General features: G+C 48.3%; 2 protein-coding genes across 3 annotated transcripts; one reads left to right on the top strand and one right to left on the bottom strand.

The window, feature by feature from the left end:
• Nucleotides 1-608: 608 nt before the first annotated feature.
• M6PR (mannose-6-phosphate receptor, cation dependent) lies at nt 609-6323 on the top strand. The gene is made up of 7 exons (XM_056509270.1): nt 609-908; nt 2325-2495; nt 2688-2860; nt 2951-3060; nt 3259-3389; nt 3938-4064; nt 4587-6323. The coding sequence occupies exons 1-7, from the start codon at nt 844-846 to the stop codon at nt 4707-4709; spliced, it is 900 nt and encodes a 299-aa protein (XP_056365245.1). The 5' UTR covers nt 609-843; the 3' UTR covers nt 4710-6323.
• A 354-nt stretch (nt 6324-6677) lies between these two features.
• On the bottom strand, nt 6678-25135 carry PHC1 (polyhomeotic homolog 1). 2 transcript variants are annotated; one of them, XM_056508924.1, is made up of 16 exons: nt 25052-25135; nt 21123-21279; nt 20410-20520; nt 19143-19220; nt 18619-18660; nt 18271-18420; nt 17223-17378; nt 15127-15625; nt 14019-14779; nt 12393-12540; nt 12092-12300; nt 11389-11503; nt 10692-10800; nt 9876-10026; nt 9145-9376; nt 6678-8820 (listed from the first exon to the last, which is right to left on the bottom strand). In XM_056508924.1, the coding sequence occupies exons 2-16, from the start codon at nt 21234-21236 to the stop codon at nt 8666-8668; spliced, it is 3030 nt and encodes a 1009-aa protein (XP_056364899.1). In that variant the 5' UTR covers nt 21237-21279; nt 25052-25135; the 3' UTR covers nt 6678-8665. The 2 variants fall into 2 exon arrangements, with proteins under 2 accessions (XP_056364899.1, XP_056364822.1); XM_056508847.1 differs by lacking the exon at nt 18619-18660.
• Nucleotides 25136-25345: the final 210 nt, after the last annotated feature.

Genomic DNA, 25345 nt, shown 5'->3' with positions numbered 1-25345 from the left:
ACCTTTATTCCAAAGTGTAACAAAACATCGAGAGAATTCACCAGAGACACAAAGTGGGGACAAAACCAGAAGGATCAAGGCCACAGTGCAGTTTTGTGAAGTGGTCGAGACGCCTTGCTCGTGCAACACAAGTCACTCTGGAGGCAGCGGGTGGGGACGGCAAAGCCCAAGGACGGAGGGAGTGCTCCCGCCTCCGGCAGCGGGAGCGAGGGGAAAGGGGCAGCGAGGGGAACGGGGCAGCCGAGAAGCCTTTCACTCCTGCTGGTGCGGCCAGCGGCTGCTCCGAACCTGTGCGGGGCACAGCAGAGGGCAGAGCGCGGCTTCAGCGAGGGACAGTCACAGAGCAGTCGGGTGAGCTGACGTGCAGCCAGGAGCCCAGCGATCCCCATCCCGCGGGCCGATCCCCATCCCGCGGGCCGATCCCCATCCCGCGGGCTGATCCCCGCCGCCTCGGCATTGGAATCGCGGCTCCCTGTGGCATCGCGGTGACTCCGCGCTGTGAGGGCTCCGCCCCTGTGCCCGCCCTCGCCGCTCATTGGCGGAAAGGCGAGCGGGGGCGGTGCCCCTGCGCTGAGGCCCATCGCCCATTGGCTGCCGGAGAGGAAGTGGGCGTGGCCCGGGCCTCCGCCGGCCCTGCCCGCCTTTGCCCCGCCGCGCACCATTCGCTCCGGAGCGCTCCTGGGCGGGCGATCCCGGCCGCTCCCCCGCTCCCATTGGCGCCGGGCGCTAGTTCCGCCACGCTCTTCCCGGCTTCCGGCTCGCGGGGCGGGCGAGGGAGCCGGTCGGGACGCGGAGGAGGCCGGTGCCGCCCGCGCCTGTGGTTGCCCGGCCGCCCAGCATGGCATGCGCGTGAGCGGCGGGCCTCTCTTCCCTACGGGCGGCGGCGCCTGGTGCCGGGGCGGCCGCAGGTGGGTGCGCGGGGCTGGGCAGCGGCGCGCAGCGAGGCCGCGGGGCGAAGCCGCGCTCCGTCCCGGGCGGTCCGGGGCACGGCCCCGGCTGGAGGAGCCCGGCCGGGCCGCTCCCAGGGCCGCGCGGCAGGTTCCCGGGAGAAGCCGTGTCTGCGAGGGCAGGCCCTGCCTTTGGCCGCGGCAGGGAGCAGTCACGAGCCCTCGTGTCACGGGCTTCCTCATTTCGGTGACCGCGCACTGGAACAGATTGCCCGTGGAGGTTGTGGAGTCTGCCTCACTGGAGATGTTCCAGAACCGTCTGGCCGCAATCCTGTGCCGTGTGCTGTGGGATGACCCTGCTTGAGCTGGAAAGCTGGACCAAGTGACCCACTGGGGTCCCTTCCAGCCGTAGCCATTCAGTGATTTCTGCCTTCCCAACCTTCTGGTGGCCCGTGGCGAGCAGAGCCCCCGCCCAGCAGCCCTGAGCTGTCGCGGCGGCCTCTGTGGGGAAATCACTAGGGTCAGTCAGGGCTCGGTGTCCGCTGCAGCCAGGTCTTAGCAAATGGAGGGTCTGCTCTCCACCCGCGACTGGAGCTTTACCAAAATCTGCGGCACAAGAAGCAGAGGAGGGAATATGTGGCACTGCTTTGTTTGGCTGGTGCCATCATTGAATGTTTCATACGTGATTTTAGCATGAACCTGAAAGCCAGATCTTGTAGATAATTATTATTGTTGTTGCTATTATGATTACTGCTATTATTTTTATTACTACTATTATCTTAATTACTGCCTCCTTGATTGGTTCTTACATAGGATGCCTCGCTTTCCTCCTTCCCTAGCATAAACTGGGAAGGAAAGGAAGAAAGAAACTGTTCTGTGAAGTTGCAGTTTAACATTATTAATGTCTTTCAGATTTTCAGCTAAAGGAGTACTGGAAAGATCATTATAAAGATTAAGGCACTTGAACAAACAGAGCCTGACTAATCACAGTGGCTCTTCCCTGTGAGCTTTTTACACGAGAGCTGTGAAGATGATTGATTTGAGGCCTCATAAATAATTTTCTGCCGACTGGCTTCTCAATGCAATGCCATAACAAATAGTGGATTATGCCTGAAATTTACTCCAGCGTTCAGCCTGCTGGACTCTGCTCTGGCAGCTAATTAATGTGCTCAGCAGCAAAACTTTTTGTGGTCTCAAGGCAAACTCAGAAAAGAGCCCCAAATCAGCCCAGTGCATTATCTTTGGCTGCACAAGAGATTCAGATTTAGTGTCACTTGTGAACTGTGAGTTGTTTCTAGATTTCAGCTTCTCCTTTTTGCAGTCAGGACTGAGGAAGTGGCTAATCATTGACTCCATGACCCTGAAGTTAGTTTGCAAGGGGCTGAAACTAATCCTTTGCAAAGTGAATCCTCTGTGTTCTCTGTGGCTTGTGTGCAGGATGTCACCACCTTGCCATACCTCTGCCTTGCTGCTGGTCTTTATGGCCCTGGCTGTAGCGGGGGCCGAGCAGTCAGAAGAGAGGAGCTGCGATGTGATTGGGGATGAGAGCAGTGAGTCGCAGATGGAGAGAGCCCTGCTGAAGAAACTGGAGCCCCTGAGCCACATGAGGTACAGCACAGCACCTTGCAGGCCTTGGGGCTGCACAGTGGGCCAAGGGGAAGGGAGGATTTGGGTCAGACTGCAGAATGGACTCCCCCTGTTAGTATGGCCTCTGATTGTCTCCCAGGTCTGAAGTGCCCGCTGCTCTGAGTGTTCTTTGTTATCCAACAGGCTGTCTCTTCTGTCCTCTCCCTGCTGTAGGTTTAACGTGACTGTGGAGAAAGGCAAAACAGAAAACTACATCTACCATTTCAGGGTGTGCAGGGAGGTCAACAGCACCTCGCACGACTTTGGTGGCCTGGTGCAGGTAGACAGACAGAATGGAAAGACCACGGTGATAGGAAGAATCAATGAAACCCAGGTCTTCAATGGAAGTATGATTCCACTCAGTACTTTGCTTATTCAGTAGCTGTCTTTCACCTCCTGATCTGGATTTGTAGCCTGTATTGTTTCTCTCCTGGCAGGTGACTGGATCATGCTGATTTATAAAGGAGGTGATTCATATGGCAGGCACTGCAGCGGTGAGAAGAGGCGAGCTGTGATAATGATTTCTTGCAAGCGAGGAGTTACAGCGGTGAGTGGCACCTGGGGTGAGAGCATCAGGAGGCTGCCAGACCAATGGTTGGTTGTGAGCAGAGGGGTTTTGAGGGGACAGTGAGCTGGCCTCCAGTGTCTGGTGCCCAGCTGCACCAACAGTAATAAAACTGTCTCCTGGTAAAGTTCAGTGTGTGTGGGCATGTTTTCACATGACTTCACTTTTCCCAAATTGCAGAGTTCATTCAGCATTATTTCTGAAGAGCGGGAAAAGGAGCAGGAGTGTTTCTACCTCTTTGAAATGGACAGCAGTGTGGCTTGTCCAGCTGAGAATTCCCACCTCAGCGTTGGCTCCATTCTGCTGATCACGTGAGTCATTTGAAGAGCTGTTTGTGCCTGAGTCATAATCTCCAGTGCTATTTAGAAACATAGCAAATGCTATAGTAAGACTAAATTACTTCAGTATACTTTCCCACAGCCACCATTTGATCTTACTAAGCCTCTGAGCATTTTGGACAAAAGATCTTGCTCAAGGTATGATGCAGGGCTGGTCTGTTCCCAGTAAACATTTTCCTTCATAGCTTACAGACATGTTCACTGAAACATGGGAGATTTGACTTCCTAAAATTTTTTGATGGCTCTTTGCCAGAGCTGGGAACCCAGACCAGGAGTCTTGACTCATTTTCTGTGTTTGTGCTTCGAGGTAATACTTCATGTAATGCTGCTAAAAGATTTATACAAGCAAATTGATAACTTGAGGACCTTTTATGGTCTGGTTTCTGTTTACAGTTCTGTTCTTGAGTGGTGTTCCAATTGTTCCAATGCTAATGTGAGGCAGGTAGCTGGCTCAGAAGAGATTTTCTGCAGGATTTCCTCAGCTTTGATTTTCCTTTTTTTTTTTAAATTCTGCCTTTTAGGTTTGTGTCACTGATTGCAGTCTACATCACTGGTGGGTTCCTCTACCAGCGCCTCGTTGTGGGAGCAAAGGGCATGGAGCAGATTCCTCACTTTGCCTTCTGGCAAGATCTGGGCAATTTGGTGGCAGTGAGTAAAAATTCTTATGTATTCTCAGCCTGGCCCATGTTAGGAGAAAATAACATTGACTCTGTGTTTTGGGTAGACCTACCACCAGGGTGGAGTACCTTGAAGCAGAAGAGGGGGGTATGTGTTTCCTTTTTCTTGAGTATGCCATTTTTTAGTGATTGCTGAGACCAGTTCCCTGTCTCTGTCCTGCAACTGCTGCATAACAGGCTAGAACATCTGCTCCTTAGGAGTTTACACCTTCCAGGTAGAAATGTTCACCTGGGGACTGTGAAATGCATACTTCTGACTTGGTGAAATTCCTTGGTCATTGTAGGCAGTGCTATTTATCCTTCACACTTGCCTTGGCCTGATGTTGCTGCCTAACTGTCCAGAGCTTTCTTATGTCAATTTTGGGGAGATGTTTCAGGTAGCACAGGGAGAGGCACAATCCCTCAGGAAAAGAGAAATCTGAGGAGCTGCTGTGGTTTGGATGCTGAGTGAACTGCAGACAGTCTGACGCTGGTGCTGTGTCCTGTGCCGTAGGATGGCTGTGACTTTGTGTGCCGCTCCAAGCCTCGGAACGCGCCAGCCGCCTACCGCGGCGTGGGGGACGACCAGCTGGGAGAGGAGTCAGAAGAACGGGATGACCACTTGCTGCCCATGTGATAGGCTTTCCACACCAAGATCTTTTCTCCCCATCTCCCCAGTGCTTCTTTAGCCGGTGCCTCCCAGCCAGTTCTTCTTCTCTCACTTCTGATTTTCTTTACACTGTTTGCTTCCACTGTCTCCAGTGTGTCAAGTCCCATGGATGCCTCTGATGTGAACAGCACTGGTTCCTAATGGCATGTCTTATAAATATAATGCTGACTTAGGTTTTAAAAGTGCAACAGAGCTCAGGGGAGAAGTGTTGACAGTTGAGCAGAAAACAGCAATATGAGTGTTCAGCACTGAGCAGGAATGGGAGATGAATCACTACTAAGGAAAAAAGAGGCATGGATGGGTGCAGAAAGGGAAAAAGGCTATGGGTTAAAACAGCTGACACTGTAAAAGGGATATTTTGTGTCTTTTTATTTTTTCCCTAGGGTTTACGGGATCTGTAAGACACTGGAATTATTTTTCTTTGAATGCATTTTCAGCTTTTCTAGCTTCTGCGCTGTTAAACAATTTCTGCCAGCATAACTGGCACAGAGTGCTCTATGCCAGACTCTGGGGGTGAAGAGGCATTAGCACCTCTGCAATCTTTTGTTTTCCCTAATGGCAGTGGTGTGTACTTCTCAACAGTTTCCTTCAACAGCTGTAAAGGGATGCTTGCCACCCTGCCAGACTGGAGAGGGGCAATGCTAAAAAAAACATAGGAGTTAAATGGAGTCTCATGACTTCAGTCAAAATATTGACTCAGTCTTCTCAGTCAGTGAGAAGCAAAAGGAAAAGATGTGCTGCTAAGAAAAAGGAACTTTTGCTGTAACTGAAAGTGACATCAAGACAAAATGAGACAGGTAGCTGCCACTTGACTTCTGACACAAGCTTCCTGAGGTGACTGCCCACACACCTCAGTCACTGTCAGCATTGTGATTTCATGCTCCCCAGAAGTTCCTTGTTTTGTAGAGGGTTTTCCTATGAAGCAGTCAGTATTTATTTTTGTATCAAAGGAACCATGGCAGCCTGGGCTAAGAATGCTAACACACTGAGAACTGCATAGGGGACTCTTTACACGGTCAGCTTTCATAGATCACTGTCCCATTAGGCATGGTGCAGGCCAGTCTTAAGACACATGCCCTGTGCAAATGGTACTTAACATACTGCCACTGGCTGGGAGTGAGAAAGACCTCTTTGGGCCCTGGTGAAAAGCAGGTACAGTTGAGTTGTAGACTTAATGGGAACCTTCAGGAACTTCGCACCTTGATTCTAAATTGCTTTTTATTTGAGAGGCTAGACTGAGCAATCCCATTCTACCCTTCTGTGGACTGGCAAAGAACTGCCCTCAGTCTGGGGGCAGAGACTGAATAAGCAAGCCACCACTGTGTTAACAGCAGAATTCAGACAAGGTTTGTGTATTTTTAAGACATTGAGAGAAAACGAGTGACCCTGCTTTCTTTCTGGGTTTGGAGTGGGCAAACAATTCCTGCTTTCTTTGACTTTGGTTACAGTCTCAGTCTCTCATAATATGGGAAAAATAGGACATCAGTAAGTCTGTTACTGTTTTCATGGTGGTGTCTAAGGTAATTTTTTTTTGTACAAAACACAACTTTGAAAAATAAAGTGACCAAAAAACCTGGTAAAGTGTTGTGCTGATGTAGCAAGAGCTCACTTTGGTGCCAGAGTATCTTTCTCACCCAAAAGTAAAGGGTCCTTAGTGTATGGTGCCTTGTGCCTGAACTCTTGCTGGTAATGAACATGTTCTTGTTAGGTTCATGGTTTTTGCTGCCACCTCCATTACTCCACTCCAGGTTCTCTCAGGCCTTCAAGAGAAGGTTATCTACATCTTTCAAAACTGAAACTTTAGAGGCTCAGGTAGTTATGGATAGATGGATTATGCTCTGTATTTTTCTACAGAAATGACAGTAAAAAATAACTTAGTGATGAAGTTTGTACTTTCCAAACACTTGGGAGTTTAAAAGGAGCCAGACCTGCAAAGCCTGATCAAGCATTTTTTATTAAGAACATTGAACATGAAATGAAGAAGTGAAGCCTTCCCATTTGACTGAAATAAAGTCCAGTCCTCAGGAGTAGCTGGTAACAGTGGCAGGCTACATGCCTGCCTCCCCTTCCAAGGGTCAAACCAAACAGGAGTTTTATCACACCCAGCCTGCTAAGAAGGAAATGATTTAAGGGCAGCCTTCCTCTGCTCACTGGTGATTCTAACCTCCCCCTCCCCGAGATTACATCAGACCAAACTGTGGTACCAGGGTGCCAGCAAGCATAGGCAGCTTCCTTTGGGCCTATCTGCATTCAGAAAGCCTCAGAAGTCTCACATAAACAAGGATGTCACAGAAGTGAGATTCAGCAGCACAGTTAAGACTAGGAAGCTGCTGCCACATTTTATCCATCTAAGCACCTTCCTTCCTCTTTTTCTAACACGGGTCAATAAAGAGCCCATTTCAAAGATCTCTAGTGTTTTCCTACCTATGCCACTACAGGTTTCCTACAACAGTAGGTTCTTAACACAGAACAGTTGTTTCACTCAAATATTCACGTGAAACTTCTGCAAACAGAAAAGCTGAGATACATGGTTTATAACACCATCTTGCTTTCAGGTATTTGGCTCTAGAGGGCACTTACCTCTTCACAGTTTGTGTAACTCCTTCAGGTATTTTGCCTGTTTGAAGCAGAGATACTTGTGGAAGAGAATAACTCTGCCCAGGTTTTCACCTTTGACAATTTGGCTACAAAACTGCAGAATATACCACATTTGGCCCTTAAAAAAACAACAACCAAAGAACTCCTAACCAAACCTGCAGGGGCTGAGTAGGAGAAAAATCAGCCTATAACATAAATTCTACCCTTTAGCAATGAGCAGTCACATTAAAAGATTAGCATTAGTTCTTGTAGGGTGTGTGTTTGGTTTCTTGTAACTGAGATATACTTGTTTTACAACACAAAAAAAAAAAAAAAAAAAGGCCTGAGGCAAGCAGTACTATCCTGCCAGCCTAAATTTTGTCCCATAAGCTCTCCTGAGGATAACGAAGACAGACACAAAAGGAAAAGAATACAAACTGGTAAGAAAACACACAAAACAAAACCCCAGCCCATTTCAAGAAGAGCCTTGGTGCTTTTGGAGACTGCTTTGGATCTGTAAATTATGCTCTAGCACAATGGGAAGACAAACCTAGTGCTGGAAGGTTCCCCCAATGTTAAACAATCCTCTCCCCTTTGCGTTTCCCATCACTTTGTCGTAAGTACTCAGGAAAATTCCTCTGACTGGTTCTGAGAGGAGCACCTGGAGTGAATAGCTGCCACAACACTTCGGCTTTACTGTCTCCTGTAGACATGCAGTGAAGACAAGACAGCTCCTATTGCCACAGGCCTTCAAGTTTGGTATGCATGCTGGAATGGCTATTAAACCCAGTTCATGAGCAGCCTAGGTATTTTTCAAAGTGAAAAAGCAGCAGCCCCTTTTGCTCAAATTCTTGTTTTTCACCTCTGTCACTTGCAATTTGCTAGTTCCCATTCATAAAAGCCCCAAGCACAGGTGCTCCCAAGATCCATGTGGGGCCAGCTCTTCCTATGCCTTGAATTCTGGCAATGATACTCAAAGTAAGATCTAGCAGACCTGCTGTGGCAAAAAGGGTTGAGGGCAGTTTTCTTTCAGAAATCTTTTAAGACAGAAAGAGGTCCCCTTAACATCTTTATGTGGTGTATACAGGGGAGGCATATTCAAAATCAGGAAGAAGGAAAGTTGTTTAAAGGCCCCAGGTGACAGTTTTCCTCAACCTTGTAGCACCATTAAGAGACCAAGAGATGGGCTTGTGCACGGCAGTTTCAATCAGTCAAATTCCTTCTCATTCTTCTTGAATGCAAGACCACAGGGGACTGTCCCATTCTTCCCTGCCCCAGCAGGATGCTCCAAAACTGGCAGCTGCCCTGGGGTCAGAGCAAAAGTGAGACCTTTGGCTTCAGAGTTCTTAGGTCTCCTTGAGGACATTGATCTTGGCACAGATCTTGAGAGCTGGTCCCAGCTTGATGTTCATGGCACTCATGAGATGTTCCTCCTTCAGAAGCAACAGGGCCTGACCATCAATTTCCTGCGACCGAAATTCCTCAGCAATTTCCTGGCACCCTGTGAAGCAAACAAACAAAACAAAGCAGTGAGAAACACGTGTGCATTGGGCACTCCCCTCATTCCTTCTCTGCACCTCCGGCAGGGACAGGAAAACAAGCTAGGAATCTAACCAACCCCTTTCCCCACTCTAGTCCACAGTCTCCTTGAGCACACAGGCTACTTGAGAAATAAATCTTGAGAATCCATCTCTATGATCTACTCCAATTCGGAAACATGTTCAAAAGCAGTAGGCACCACTAACGCCATTTTCTTTCCAGAAAGAGAGCCCCATCTCCCCATGCTACTCGATCACAGGAGTGCAGGAAAGGATCTTAACTTCACCTTGCAATGATGCAATGAACTCATACACTTCCTCCACACTCCAACGACTAGGATTGCTGGACAGGAAGACTGGGTTGATGCCATGTAGATCTGGGGTAGGAGGGGCCATATTAGAGTTTGCCAGGTCCCTCTCTCCATGACTGGCCCTTACTGACAGGGGTCCTGAAGATGTAGGGGACAAAGCTTCATCATAGCTGGAGTTATCAGAGCCTCGACTTGAGTCTTCCTGGCCCTACAAGCCCATAGGAAAGAAGGAAAAGAAAAGGGGTTTTATAAGAAATTCACAATTTCAAGCTGCAAAACAAGACACTGGGAACAGCAGCCATTCCAACAGTCTGGAACAAGTGTCTCAGGCTGTTGGTCTAGGGACAGCTGACACAAGAGCTCCCTCTCTTCCTCACATCAGACCTGAGGCTCTTGATTCTTCTATAGCCCAATTCAAGTCATTAATGTGAAAGACTGCTAATTAAATGGGAAGAGTGGATTGTTTTCTGCCCAGGCTGTCAGTTTGTCTCACTCGCTGAGACCTCCAAGATGCACACGGGAGCAAACACAGAGCGCACAGAACAAGTCCAAACGTGCACACACAGAACAGCTCCCTGTGCCTTGTGTAACAAGTGTGTCAGCATGTCCTTGGCACACCCTGCACGACTGCATCCACTGTGACAAAGTGGCACAGCCAGCAGGGCCAAATTCTGCACGGACCTGCCTTGACAGGTGCGTGTCCTTACCCTGTGGCGCTTGCCCTGGATCTTTGTTCGAGCGATTTCCGAGCTGCTGCGCCGTGGTCCCCGCCGGCGCACGCGGGCATAGTTGGCTTCCTGGAATTCCTTCATCTTCTTCCTCTGCAGCCGAAACTGATGGCTGCAGCTGACATTGTACCTCAAGTAAGCAGAAGCAGAGCAGCAGTTAGAAAGCAGCAGCTATCTAAACCTACTACTTCTCCTTGCTCTAGATGGGGTAAGACTACTCTTTACCATCAAGTTCTGTTCCTCCTCCTTCTAAGATTTCCCCTGGGAAGAAACCAGTCCAGACTTCTGACACAAGCAATATTTGGACACCAGGGTCTCGATCTTACATCTGAAGGGTCAATTAAGTCATTCCCCTAAGGGAAAAAAGACCCATAACAAGCACTCTGCTATCAACAGGAGGCAGCAATGACTAGTCTAACTTCTCCCCAGTTTTCTCCCCAATGCTCCCTTGTGTCTTCATCTAATACCAATGCATCACACAGCTACCAGTATGCATTTTAATCAAATGTACATTTCTCTGAAGAGAGGTTCTTTATAGCCCCAGAATTTCCCCCTTCCCTCCATTTTCTGAGCAAGCCAGACATCCTGTTTATACTCAGCATCACATCCACCTCTCCAGACCTAGAAGCATTTATAAATCATTTTGAGTGCTAAAGGATCTCTGTGACCAGTACATGCCACAGAGGAAGGATCAGATATACTGAAAGGCGGGACATGATTTGGAGAAGGGGCACATGCCCAGTTCCAGCAAATGTGTAGTCAGAGATAAAGAATATTACATCTTGCTGTTATTACCTTTTAGCACAGGTCATGGAACAAAACCTCTTGGAGCCACGGAACTGGGTTGCTGGGGCATACTTCCCACAATATTCACACTTCAGCAAGTTTGCCTTCTTGTCAAGCTCTAGTGAGATACAGAGACATACACCAGTTGGTGATCTGAACTGAAGCACATCACAGACCCAATGATTCCTCATTCCACTGCTCTTCTTCTGAGCAGACAAATTCCAAACACTATTTTTTACTGAATCTACTAAGTCGTTAGCTTGGGGAAGCAATGGGGAAAAGAGAAGCACAAGCTCCACTAATTAGGACCCCAGGATATTGAACAGAGCAGTATTTTTCTCCTGGTCAGTAACACTTCATGGAACAAGTAAAAAATAGCATATTCCTCACATCCTACAAGGCTGTGGAGGAAATCTCCATCACTACACTCTCTGCTCTGTCCACACAGCCTTTGCAGCCTATAGTCATTAAAAACAGGTACAGTTCAGAATCTCCTGCTTACTACTGACACAGGATGTGTTAGATCATATTTGCAAAAACAAAAAATGCATTGTCAGTCTTCTGGCACTCAAAAAAAGTGAGATCTTATTTCCACAGCTCAAGTCTCTAAGTCAGGAAGTGATACAAGTCCATAAGGCATTAAGTTAATAATACAGAGCAGAAACTTCCAGTAACACTAGCTAGTCTTCCTGGTCCTGAAACTCACCCATGGAAGCACTATCCTCTCCCAGAGAATTGCTGGACAGATTTTCATTCTGGCCAGAAGGAGCCTCTCCCTGTAGTGGTTTCTCAGATTCTTTCAGCAGCTGAGAACAACCCACCTGGGTAAGGAGAGAATGAGTTGGACCCACCAGTAAAGGATTCCCTGTGTCCACCACCCTCTGCCAAGGTATATGCAGCTCAAAATTCAACTCAGAAGAATCTCTCTGCCTAATAAGGAAGGAGAGATGCTGAAAAAACTCATTGCTGCTTCCTGACTCACAGGCTTGGTTGCTCATTAAAGACCCCCAAGCACTATCTGCCTTGAATAATATCCAATTCCATGTAACTTTCCCCTTACTTACTTCAACTTCACTTGCTGCCTGTTCAAAATGCATCTTTCCCCCACAAAGAGGAGAGCCTCCTTACAATTCCTGTGTTAATTATTGCTTTGGTGACTACTGGAGTAAGCAGTTGCTGCAATACTTGTTTTATTCCTTCAACCCCCTTCTCTTTAATAACACCTCTGAATGCCTTGCTTCATTCATTCATGACACCTACCTCCCCCCTTCCCTTCCTCTTTACTGTCCATATCTCAGGCTAAAAATGCTGAATTGGACTATAGGGAAAGATACTCCTATGCAAAAATGGAAGCCCTCCCAAGAAAGTGCTACACCTCCTTCCCCCACAACAAAAAAAAAAATCCCTACTGGAAAGGGCTCTGCTCCCTCCTGGATGACAAAGCCTTCAATGATGTGTGTGAGGATCTGGGGCTTGACAATGGCTTGAGGAGGTTTGGAGTCTCCCATCTGACGTGACACCAATGCCAGGTTTGGGGTGGAAGCAGAGGTGGGGGTGGCTGAGGCTCCTTCACTTGATGCGGCATTTGGGGCTGCAGTGGCAGCAGTATCAGAATTATCTGGAAAGTTAACAGCACAGGAGTCAGTTACCTTTGCTGCACCTACTTCAGGTCATTGGCACAAACAAGCAGAGTGCTCCTTTGTACCTCACCTCCAAGGCCACTCTTCTCCTCCATGTTTTTGGGGCTGTCTGTTACGGGAGAGGACCTGGCAGGCAGGAGTGCGGTGACACTGGGAGGCTCCTCCTTCTCCTCCTCTGATTCTGCCTTGCGCTTTACTGCCAGGGTCTGAGATTTGCCCTGCATGAATAAAGAGGAACACACAAGCAGATAGAAAAGCTCCAAAGCAAACAAGAAAGATCAAAACAAAAAAACCCAAAAAAGATGCCTCTTGCTCCCTCAGTACCTACCTCGACTTGGGAGCACTTGCCTAGCAAGGAACAAAGCTTGAGAAGCCACCAACTAGGATCTGGTGTCCCAAGTCATGTTGATACACTGGTTTAAAACCAAGACACTGTGTGAACCTCAAAGGATTATTGCAGGAAGAAACAGAATGGCATTCACCCAGCAATTTCCAAACAGGTTTTTTGGATAAAGCAGACCAGTTTCAATGGAGAGTTGAAAGAGAAGAACACACACATTCACCAGGAGCAGAACTGGAGGTATTCAATGCAAGGTTGGATGAAGCAACCTAGTCCACTCAAAGGTGTCCCTTCCAATGGCAGGGATGTTGGAATCATATGATCTTTAGGGCTCTTTTAATTCCAATTATTTATGATTCCATGATCTGAGCTGGCAAAGTGCTGTTGTCTCAGGGATCTAGGTAGGCCCTAGCTGGACAATTCACAACAGCATGGACAAGACCTATGGAATTTGAGTTCTCCTCTGCATACCCTGTTGCTAGGGGATCCTTTAAGGCCTAGAGTCAATGGCTGGTACCACATACCAAGGGATCTGTAACCCAGAAATATCTGCACTGGAGCAGTTAATGAAAAGCTGCAGCCTGTGGGAAAGACCCACACTGGAGAAGAATTTTATGAAGGACTGTATCCTTTGTGAAGGACTGTATCCCATGGGAGAGATTCCCCCATGCTAAAGCAAGGGAAAATTATGAGAGGAAGACAAAACTTTATGAGCTGACCACAAATCCCATTTCTTGTCCTCCTGAACCATTCAGGGGAAAGAGGTAGTAGAAGAATCAGGAGTGAAGTTGAACCTGTGAAGAAGGGAGGAGGTGTTTTTTGCATTTTTCTTATTTCCAATTATCTTATGCTAAATGGGCAGTAAAATAAATGTATTCCATAAACTGAGTTTGTTTTGCCCATGGTGGTCATTGGCAATGTGATCTCCATATCCTTATCTCAATTGACAAGCTTTTCACTGTATTTTTCTCCTCCTGTTGTGTTGTGAAGGGGGAGTGATGGAGCACCAACTTGGTGGTCATCCAGCAGCCAGCCAAGGTCAACCAAACCCCACCTTTAAATGGGATACTCAGTATGTGATGTGGACACCCACCCCAACTCAGGCAGGCTCTGGGTCTCACCTATTAACTTCATGCAAGCCTTGAATGATAATCTGGAAGAGCAATGCTTGTAGTCAGTAACCCCAGGGGCTGGATTGGAATTAAGTGTTTTTGAAGGTAAAAAAGTCTCCACATCCCTTTCCCCAAACCCCTTACCCATCCCATCCCACTGACCTGGGCCTGGACTGCGATTGGTGTCCTAGGAATGAACAAAGAGAATCCATATGCTATTCTCCTTCTCAATGGTATCACTTACTGGCAACTGGACAGACTGCATGTAGAATGCTGCTGGCATCTGAGCCACAACTGGAGAGGAAGCTGGGCTCTTCACCATGTGGGCTGTGCCTTGAACTTGTGCCAAATTCACCCCTGTGGTGAGAGGGGGAGCTTCTTGTGAGGATGCTGGAGCTGAAGATGATGATGGGGAAGCAGCATGGGTTTGGGAAACAGGCTGGACTACAGCTGGCATTCCCCGGGATGTGGGCACTGCTGCAGCAATCTGAGCCAAGCCCAGTGCTTGGGCCTGGCCTGAGCCCTGCTGCCGAGTGCCCACTACCTGCACTGGGATGTGTGGTGGAGGCTGCTGTGTTGCTGACATTTTGGCAGGCCCAAGCTGAGGGGGTTTGATGGGGGTGACCAGAGATTTTGACTGAATAGGAACAGGTGACTTGGTGGCTGGCTGGCACGGACTGTCCTGCTGGAGCTGTAAATGCTGTGGCTGGGACTGCAACATAGGTTGCACCACAAGGGTCTGTGCCTGCTGCTGGTTTGGAGGGGGAGCCTGCTGCTGTGGAGGCTGAGCTTGCTGCTGCTGCTGGGTCAGAGATGCTGCTTGCTGCTGTTGCTGCTGTTGAGCCAGTTGGAGATGGGTGGCCGTGTGGAGGAGCTGGGACTGGCGGTGCTGGAACTGCTGCTGGTGATGGATGGCTATCTGCTGCTGGATCACCACCTGCTTCTGCAGATGGATCTGCTGCTGCTGCTGGATCAGTGAGTGTGGCTGGATCTGCGTATACGTTGCTATACAAAAACAGAGTAAGAAAAAAGAGAGCACAAAAGTTAGCAACGGTGCAGCTGGGAACAACAACAACAAAAATAAGGTGGGAACAACAACAACAAAAATAAGGTAGCCACTGCACTGGTTTGAGATGTTAAAGTCCAAAATGACTGACAGCTTACTTGCAGAGAACACAAGGGATTAAATCAACTTCTTGTGCTAACAGAAAGGGAGAGCCTCTTGAGACAAGTCTCTGGGAGGACAGAAGCTGGGAGATGTGTTGGAAAAGCTTTTATCACCAGGCTTCCAAATGCCATTCTTGTGAAGGCCCGATGATTTTGAAGAGGGAAAAATCCAGGTGAGTGCTTACCTGAGCTGATCAGCGTCTGGCTGGGTGCTGGTGTAGCGGTCCTGGTGAGGTTCATGCCCACCGTTTGCTGTCCACCACTGTCTGTGTCACCCTTCTTTGCAGCTGCACTCTCCGTCTCTGTCTGGCTCCCCTGGCTGACAGTCACGGCCTGGGCAGCCGCCACCGGCAACGGCTGAACCACCCCGGTGCCCTTCCTCTGGCAGCTGCCAGCAGCACCCACTGAGGAGCTCTGGCTCAGTCCCAGCGAGGGCTGGCTCCCACCAGTGGCCACCACAGCCCCGGAGACACCATTGCTGCCCGCTGCTGCCTGGCTCAGGTTGAGGGACTGGCCCGCCCCGCTGGAGGAGGCCGGGGCCACTGCCATGGTCTGGCCCGTGCTGGTGGCCTGCGGCAAGCCCGAGGCCTGGGAGCTCCCTGGCAGCGCTGTCTTCTGGGCAGAGCCTTGGAGCTGGGCGTTGGTGGCCGAGGTCTGCTGGCTCCTCACTGCCAGGTTCTGCACCTAGAGACACACACACCAAACAGAATCCACTCGCTTTATACACGCTCCTTGCCGGGAGTGTGACAGAGTTGTGCAAGCAACGTGCTCTGCTCGTGTGAAGAGCTGCTAACACTGCAGGGCAAAGCTCAGCACCTCACCAGGAACCACATTGTGTTGGGTTGATGTGGCCAGAAATGTGTATTCTATCACCATCTGTGGAAGCCGGGTAGGACAGTGATCCTTATCTCCGTGGGACATATTATCTGCTAATGGTCCATCTTTAAGACAAGATAGGGCAATCATCTTTATCTTTTCCACAACCCATCCTCCCTCCAGGAAGATATCATCTGCTGCTGACCCATTAAGTCCCACTGTATGACTGATAAAATTACATCTTCCCATTGAGAGATGCTCCAGCCAGGGGGAGGAGCCAAACCTTTCCTACCTAGATAAAAAACTGAGATTTTGGACAGCAAGTTACTTTCTTTCCACTGGATTCCAGAAGAAAAGCTGGACCTTTTCCACATCATCCCTAGACCTTCAGAGGAAAACTGCACCCTTCTACAGGAGCACTGCTTCAGCTGAACGACACCTGCCACTGCAGGAGGACTGTAGCCACCATTTAATCTGACTGCTACCAACACCCTGACTGACAGGGTGTCAGGTTGTATTCTGACTCTGTCAGGGTTGGGATTGTTCTTTGTAATACTGTATATGCTGTATATACTATTTTCCTAGTAAAGAACTGTTATTCCTAATTCCCATATCTTTGCCTGAGAGCCCCTTAATTTCAAAATTATAATAATTTGGAGGGAGGGGGTTCACATGCTCCATTTCAAAGAGAAGCTTCTGTCTTTATTGGCAGATACCTGTCCTTCAAACCAGGACATACATCATCCTCAACTCTCTCCAGCCCAATCTCTGATTGAAATTAAAGATCTCATGGCACTTTGTGAGCAGGATCTGGGGACACAGTCTTTCTCCAGGGCATGGGACAGAGTTCACACCTGCCATACCCTGGCATTGGTAGAACCCAGTTCAGCACAGCTGTAGAAGCACTGAGATACCCCTTTAAAGACCAGTCATTCCTTTTCACTTTTTGTGCCACTTGCCTGCCCCAGGCCCACAAATCTCATGGCCCACAACCCTTCCAATTTTACTCCTTTCTCTGCATTTTGGTGCTGCCATCCTCTGTATTTACTTCTGCTCCAGATGTCACATCTCCAAAATTTGATTACAGCTGACTTTTCTTCAAAAAAAATTGCTTCAGACAGGTCTTTGGCATCTTTACAACAACAAACCAACTGGATGGAAGAATACTACCTCTGGCAAAGACTCTTAATTGCAGAGTGACTGAGAACCGCACATTGAACCTTCAAGAAACTGTGAAGGTGGAATTGATGCAGCCTGCGCTCACCTCAGAAATTTTAAGCAGAAATTAATCTCATCTCTGGAGGCAAAAAGCAAACATGAAAACATGGTGGCAAAACTCCTGCCTGCACAGGGACACGGGATGGAATAGTTCTAATCTGCTATACAGGGATAGCTTGAGACAGAGACCAGAATGTGGTGTAGCAGAAGCAGGGGAAAGGGAGGACTCTGGGAGCAAGCCACTGACCTGGTCTGTGTCTGCATGGACCCCAGGAGACTGAGTGGCTGGTACCTCCTGCTGGACAGCAGCCACAGCCCCGTTGGGCATCAGGATGAGCTGGGAGGCGAGAGGCACATTGCGGCCCAGGGTCCGGTTCACCTGCAGCAGGTTCCCCAGCTGCGGCTGTTGAGGATCAGGTGAGGTGGAATGAAAGGAATGGAAGTGGAAGAGAGAAAAAAAGACAGAAAAACCACAAGAAAACAGATTATAAAGGAACACTAAGCTGCAATGTCATACATTGCAAAACCACCAACCCTCCCTGCACTATAACACTGAACATAACCCTCCGAAGCAGGGAAGTGGGAACAGCACTCTTCTATCAAACACAGGCCTGGGCTAACTCCCACAGACTGCCCAAGGCTGTATATCTAGAACTGGTTGAACAACAAGTGATAAAAAACATACATCTAAGATTAGTGCTGCTTGAAATGAAGGGGATTAAAATTGTATCTCAAGTCAACTGAAAAACAGAAATTATTTTGCAAGTAGGTAACCAAACCCCAGACTAACTCCACAGTCAAGCCTAATGCTTTCTACCTAGCTGCACTTCAAAGCACTTATAAGGATGACATTTGTTCACATTGATTTATTTGTCTAGGCTGACTGAATTCTGACTTACATCCCTGAGCTCAGCAAGCAGAAAAAGAGTCATTTACTATGTATCTGTTCCAGCACTGAACCAGAAGAGTAGCTTTATTTCTGTGAGCCACATTCAAGTCCAGGATATATATTTCACAATTGCACTCTAGTGAGAAGTGCTATGGAACCTTTAATATCTATGCAGAGCAAAGATGCACACAGCTGTTAACATTCTCACCTGAGCCACACAATACAAAGCTCATCTATCTCGAAGGCTGAGCCCAGAATCAAACTTGTGGTTTCAGGGATGAGAGCATCCCCATGCAACTTTAAAATATACTGCAACATCCTTACAGCTAGGTGAGTCCATAAGTGTTGGTAACCCCTCTGCAGTGGCTGGTATCATGGTCAGGACAGACCTTGCTGCATCTCTTACCCGAAGGTACATCTGTGCCTGTGACTGGTTGAGGGGAGGAGAGGTGGTGTTCCCGAGGAGCACGGACTGGGTCAGCGTCGTGGCGCTCGGGGAGCTCACGCTCTGGGACCGACTGATCAGCTGAGCAGCTGAGGTGGTGGCAAGGTTGATCTTAGAAGAGAAAAAAGTTTTAAATCACATATGAAGAGATGGAGGCCAAGAAATAAGTACAAATACACTTAGTGGGGTACAGGCAGAACAGACATTTTACGTTTTTTTCCTGTATCCCACAGTGGACCAACAAGAAGAAAGTTCTTGTCTTAGAGAGAGGCTACACAGTCTAAATTAGCCAAAGTCCTGAATACTGACCTCTTTTCTAGGCTGAGCTTGAGAATCACTGTTAGCATGCAACTGCAATAAGAGATCCACAAAAATACATCATTTTCTCCAGCCTCCCAAGTAAAAGTAAAAAACCCACAAAACCTTCTCTACCGACTCATCTACTCTGAAAAAATCCCAACTGCTCAACACTCACTACAATACCAGACATCCTCTCATTCAACACACTTCTGCCTAAGGCAAAAGCTGCTCACAACTCCTCCTTCTTACAAGCCCTGATCCTTTTCTAATCCATGACAATGTATCCCCAAAGCCTCAGCAGAGATCCATGGCTACCTTTCCAGCTAAGAGGCCTCTCCCACCCAAAAACTTTATCTGGTTTCCTCAAACCCCACCAAAAATGACAGCACCCCAAATCTTTAAAGTTGTCTGCATCTTACTGATTCCCAGCATTCTTAGAAGCTGTGTGCATCCTAAAGAAAAGAAGGAGACAGAAGGAGGCAGGGAGTGGGAGGGAGGCTTCAATTTGTGTGTGAGGGAGCAATTTTACTTACAGAAGCCTGGGTGGTGGTGGTCTGCTGTGAGGTACTAGTGTTGGGGGAGCTGGCCTGTCTACTGGCTGCAATTGTAGCCTGCAAGAGAGATTGGCAAAGAAATGAATGCCTGAACAAACTTCTCAATCCAACTCAATTATTTGGCTCTGTCAGAACACTTTCCAGAACTTACCCTAAGAGTGTATCACCTCCAGTCCTTCCACCCATGGGTACATGCACTACTCTTGCCCAGCTTATCATAATACACACTGCAACCCTCACCCCAATACTGAAATCCACTGTTAACATACAGACATTCTCCACAATATTAGCAATTTGTTGGGTTAATTAGGCAGTTTAGTAGCAATGCAATGATAGTACTCCAAGTAAAAAAACCCAGATGAGAGAGCACATGGTTTGTGGAAGAACATAAATAACAAAGAACATTTTTTCCCCCTCTCTGATGCCATGGGAATTCCCTTGCATGAGTTTAGTTATTTTTGTAACTAAGATTTGTGCAAAACTGATGAGAGGATTCTATTTCTTCTATACTATAAGACTGCAGTCAGGGATTTTGAGAACAATGACATAGTGGACTAACTGCCAAAGAGTACAGCTACTGAGATATTGTTACACACACAGAATTTATTCCATGTCACACATAATCCATTTTGAACTGATGATTAAGTCTAGTAGGTGAGCAAAGTTGATAAAAATCACTCAACAATTATACATTATAAAATATATTAATTTATATTGATCTGTATATGTCTCAATTAGAGACAGCCTCCTGGTTGGACAGGTTTACCCTCCTGCTGGTAAAGAAAACATGGCTACTAAGTTCCAAGACAGAAATTTCAGAGGGTGCTGCCCGAAATTTCATGCAAACACAAAGGTTTAATCTCAGACAAGTAACAACCCACTGTTCTCTTTAATACAGTTTTTAAACACTTCTGCATCCAATGCTGATTTAACCATCCATCTTTTATTTAAAGAAGATGCAGGGGGTAGTCACAGACCTCTGAAGTGCAAGTTCCTTGATGCGGATGCCAAATTTTATCTTCCCTTTTTCTGTACCCAAAAAAAAAAAAAAATTAATCTTTGCTTCAGGCTTCCAGTTGACTGGCTGTTTGTACTAAGTCTAAACAATGTGTTTAGGGACTCATTGTCTCATCAGGGATCAGAATGACTTGGTGCACAAAGCACTGTATAAAAAAAATAAACAGGACCTCTGGATCTTCCTCAGAGAATGAACCAACTCCTTTCCTTCTGCCTCTTGGCAACTTACCTGCTGGACAGCAGCCAGGCTGTGAAGTTGGGCACTATTAAACTGCTGCTGGAGCATAAACTGATGGAAGTACTGGGCTGCATTGGGCTGTCTCTGGAGAGCCTGCAGGGCCTAGATAAAGAAGAAAACCCAATTGTCATAAAAATTGCATGCTGTTGAAATGCAATTGAAGCGAGCAATGAAGAAGTAACAGCCATGAGAACATCCCTAGACGACATGAAAAAGCAGGCACCAGATTAGCACATCCAAATCCATAGCACAGTTACACAAATGGTGACACATTGAATCACAAGTGTATTCCAGGACAGTGGAAATGACACTTGCAAGACTTTAATAAACTTCAGCAATCTGGGGATGTGCATGCTCACATGTGTAGACAAGTGTTCCTGTGAAGTTTGTGTATGGAGGGCATAAAGAAAGTGGGATGGCAAACTGATTTGCTCTAGAACAGCAGGATAAAACCAATCTATTGGATCACAGTACAGATTAAATCTAGGAGGCTGGACACCAAAGAAGTAACATATAAAACATGAAGCCTCAGATTACAAGAACTAAACATCAAGCCTAGCATAAGACTTTCTACATCTGAAAAGATGACAGTCCTCTGAGCACGGTCCCACCTTGACACACATCAACGCAGAGAACACAAAAGGGTGTTCATCACCACCACCTCCAGTGATGCAGTGCCATCCCAGGGCACAGCCATGCCTCACCTGCACTGCCTGTCGCTCGTAGAGAGACATCTGTGAGATCTGAGGACGGGTGCTTCCTCCAGAACTGGAGCTCCCACTGGTGGAGTTGGAGTTCTGCTCACTTTCAGTCTCCATGGCGACAGGATCCCAGGAGCTCAGGCTGAGATGGACTCCAGATCTACACCGAAAGAATTGGAAACTAAGTGGGGCTACAGAAAGAACTAAACTGTATTTCACTACATTGTAGCTTTTGTACTAGAATATCTCAATACCAGGCTCCCTGAACAGCTCTGATACACCACAGAGACCAGGGAAGCCAGATTCTGAAATCACCCAGAAATCTTACAGTTTAAATCTTTTACTACCACCATCAGAAATGTAATGCACATGTTCTCATATGTTTATTGCCATTTCATAGTTGGAAGCTACAGCATCCCGAAGTCTTAAAAAGGTAGTGAAGGAGCAGCTGCAGCTCATTGAAACAATTCTGGTTACAGACCTGACCGCCTCTCCTTTCAAGAGAGATTAGCAAACTGAGGCAAATTGCACCATGCTTCCACTCCTCCAATGCACTTTGGTAATTTCTGATCCTCTCATGCCTCAGTTCCAATGCCTCACTGATACCAACTCAGTCCCTCTTTCTCCCAGTTCCGCCCCCAGCCTTCAACTCTTTCTTCTGATCACACAAACTTTCCAGCTACTTGTTGCTCACAATAGATCTTAACTTAAATATTAGATTAGAAGCTGGTGTCTGTGGTGGCAAGTTCCTTTCAGGAGGAACAGAGTCAGAAGCAGAGTGGATGAAGTGTTCACTGGCAACACTTGTGAGGCAAGAGCTGCTGAAGAGGTCATGGAGAACCAGGGAGATCTTCCAGCAGCAGAAAGATAAGTTGCAGTGAATTGCAGGACTGGGAAAGGACTGGAGAAGGCTTTCATCAGCCAAGAGGAAGAGAAGTGAGGCTGAAGAGAGTGCTTAGCAGAAGAGTAGCACATTCAGATGACCAGGGAGTTTCCTGCAACAAGAAACATGAGCTACACAGGGAGTAGCAGCAGGAGGGGCTAGAGTCAGAAAAGGGAGCAAAAGTGATTATTCAACAGAATTCCACTGGGAAAAAAAACAGACTGACTTTTTAGAAGGTTAAAACTCCATGTAAGATTTAAAAAAAATGTAATTCTGGTAAGTCTTATTATCACAGACAGCCTACTTGTTTCCAAAGTACCAGCTGGTTCCTCTGTATGGCTCCTCAGCAGCATATCTGACACCTCTAAATGAGACTCCTAAATGAGTGTCCAGGAGCCAGAGCACCAGCACAGCCCCTTTATCTAGCCCTTTTTAAATCCAGAGATTCTGAGCTTTACACCTTTCACCAAACATTTTCCTGGTGCATAAGCAAACAGCCCAGTGCAGCAGAAAAGGAGGTACAACAATAGTCTCAGCCAGACAACTTTTAAAGTCTGAAATGGTGTTAAGGGCAGCAGATGACTTTAAAGTAGGACAACAGAATTAACACTGCAGAGGATAGGTGGCTAAATCAGGGAACTGCTGCTTCAAACCTGCTCCTCAAAATCTGGACAATTCTTTAACTGGCAAGCAGAGTGCTGCTGCTCCAGTCCAGTCTCCCAAATACATCTTCACCTCTGCCCTCAAGCCCTGCCCAGACATTTCTCCCTGCTGATCCAAAACTGGTATCTTGCACTGCTTCAGCAGTGGCCACCTTCTCCTCCACTGAGACACAACTCCTAACTGGACACTGCTGTCTTCAGGCACAACCCTATTTCAGCTGGTCAATAAACCTACCTAGAATATAAAAGCTCTTGGAAAAGCAACTGCCTTAAAAGATCTTCTCCAGAAGGACAAAATTAAATGAAGCCTGAAAATAAACCCTGAGAAGGGAGAGAATAACAACTTTTTGAAAGAATGAAACTGTGTTAGATAAATAAAGTACTTTGAGAGGGGTTAAAATGCACATGAAGCTTTGCACATCACACCAAGCTCTCTAGTAGCTCAGATGTCATTAGGAGATTTATGTTCCCTTGCTCATCCTCAATTTGCAACCTCTGAGGTGCAGATCCTCCTCATTCACCTCTTCTGGTGCTCATTAGATCAACTTGCTAACTGCAGAAAAAGTGCCCTGTTTTCTGCCAGATCACTGAGTTGAATTACCTAACTTGTGATGCCACAAGCACCCATGAGAGAGGAAAGGATGTAACTGGTGTTCACCTTAGCTACAGCAAATACCCTTGCCCTCAACAGCTTCACCAGGCTTCTGCCTTGGTGCTCTGCTCCACCAATCAATATCTGTTTCCTCAGCAAGCAGCACCACCAACTCCTAAGATTTCCAGCATTTTTGAAAGTTCCACATTGATTTGGATCTTATTAAAATCAGGTCCTAGCATAAATAGAATCATACAAAAACACCTCTGGCATGAGGCATAGAAAAAATTTGGTAGGCAGAAGGCCTTTTGAAGACATGGACAGGATAAAGAAGCATGTGCTCCCTTTACAGGAGCACGGTGAGAACTTTAAGTCACACACAGCAAAGAGGGTTATCCAGCAAAACCCCTTCCAAACACAAAAGTGAAAAGGCACAGCATTTCCCCAAGCAAGTTCATCTAAGGATGCAGCTCCTTGTCAGTGTAATCTGATCCAAACACAGGCCAGTTCCACACAAAATAGGAGAATTACACTCTTTCCCCTCCTCCCACTGGATATCCAAGCACCTTCCTCTAACAAAAACCTAGTGATCACTGGGCTATCACATCACTTGACTCAGCTAGGCTGCTCCATGAGATGGATAACCTAGTAAAAATTATTAAACCATGGATTTTCCAAACAAACAAACAAAAAAAACCCCAACACACAGTTAAAATGTGGCCATTACTGGAAATTAACCTTTGAACAACAGCTAGAACTGCACCTCTAAAAGGCAGACACAGAAGGATACAAAAGCTTTTTAGCACCATGGCAGGAATGGCCTCACAGCAGAAAGGACGGGAAGAAGGGAGAAAAGTGGCTCAGGCAGCAGTACAAGCATGAGAACACGGGCCACTCCAGAGCCTGACCCACACTCGCTGATCTCAGCACGCACCGAGAACACCACAGGTGGCCCATCTACAAGTTCCTGACCTTTCTCAAGCACAAGGGCAGACAAAAGTCAAGCCGAACTATAGTCACTGAGCACTAGGTAGGAGGTTGAAAAGTTTTACTTGCTCACCCCATCCATTCCCCCGGGACACAACTGCTGCCTGCAGAACATTTTCTAACTTTCAAAGTGGTTTTGTCACTTCATCCTTGAGAAACTAAGCTAGGAAACACATAAAATTTACACGGGTTTACACCACAGGTTTGGAGGAGAAAAATCAGCACCCCGTACTACAGCACACTCGCTGCTAATACTACGTGTTTCCACAATAGTTTCCAAGCCACACAAGCAGAGCGGTGGGACTGCCGGGACACGGCGGCTCTGCTCTGGGATGCTCTGGAAGCAGCAGTGGGAGCGGCGCTCCCGCTCCATCACCGCAGGACCCTCGCACCACCTGGTCCCCACCCCTCGGTGCCCAGCCCGCTTCCCCGCCGAGCGCCTCGCCCGGCCGGCGGCGGGAGACAGGGCGGCGAGGAACGATGGAAGATGGGCAGGACGCAAGGGGACAAGCGCGGCGGCGGCCACCCAGGCCGCCGGCAACTCGGGCAGCAAAGTTGATCCGACACGGCGTGCGGGAGCCCTGCCCGCCCGAGCCGAGCCGCGCCGCGGCGGGAGGCGGGATGCGCCGCAGGATGCCCGAAGCCGGGCGGCGGCTGCGGCGGGCGGGAGCGGGGCTGCGCGGGGGAGCTGCCCGGGGCCGCGCCGGCCAGACAATGGCTGCTCCGCCGCCGCTGTCAACTTCCATCCCGCGCCGGCCCCGGGCAACTCTCCCCGCCGCGGCCGCCCGCGCCCCGGGCCCCGGCTCACCTGCAGCCGCCGCGGCTCTGCTCTGCTCTGCCCCGCTCCGCTGCCCGCCCGCGGGACCCGCGCTGCCGCCGCCGCACCGGAGCCCCCGCGCCGCCGCCGCCGCCGCCGCGCCCGCCACGCCCCCCGCGCGCGGGCAGCCGGGCCCGGCCGAGCGGGCGGGGCGGGGCGGCAGCTCCGGTGTCGGGGCGGGCGGGGCCGGGGCGGGGCCTGGCGGCGGCTCCGGCGGGGCCTCGGGCTGGCGGGGCGGCCCCGGAGGGGCGGGACCCGAGCCCGCTCCGCCCGCCCCTCTTTCCC

This window comes from Oenanthe melanoleuca, chromosome 1 (genome assembly GCF_029582105.1).
Source record: "Oenanthe melanoleuca isolate GR-GAL-2019-014 chromosome 1, OMel1.0, whole genome shotgun sequence".
Lineage (NCBI taxonomy): Eukaryota > Metazoa > Chordata > Aves > Passeriformes > Muscicapidae > Oenanthe > Oenanthe melanoleuca.
This window is presented reverse-complemented; position numbering and strand designations above follow the sequence as displayed.

Excerpts from the sequence above, each read along its gene's own strand:
- M6PR (XM_056509270.1), top strand. The coding sequence starts at position 844 with ATGCGCGTGAGCGGCGGGCCTCTCTTCCCTACGGGCGGCGGCGCCTGG. Across the intron at positions 2,496-2,687 it reads GAGCCCCTGAGCCACATGAG|GTTTAACGTGACTGTGGAGA; the intron begins GTACAGCACAGC and ends TCCCTGCTGTAG. Across the intron at positions 4,065-4,586 it reads ATCTGGGCAATTTGGTGGCA|GATGGCTGTGACTTTGTGTG; the intron begins GTGAGTAAAAAT and ends CCTGTGCCGTAG.
- PHC1 (XM_056508924.1), bottom strand. The coding sequence starts at position 21,236 with ATGGAGACTGAAAGTGAGCAGAACTCCAACTCCACCAGTGGGAGCTCC. Across the intron at positions 20,521-21,122 it reads ACGAGCGACAGGCAGTGCAG|GCCCTGCAGGCTCTCCAGAG; the intron begins GTGAGGCATGGC and ends TTCTTTATCTAG. Across the intron at positions 9,377-9,875 it reads TCCAGGGCAAGCGCCACAGG|GGCCAGGAAGACTCAAGTCG; the intron begins GTAAGGACACGC and ends ATGGGCTTGTAG.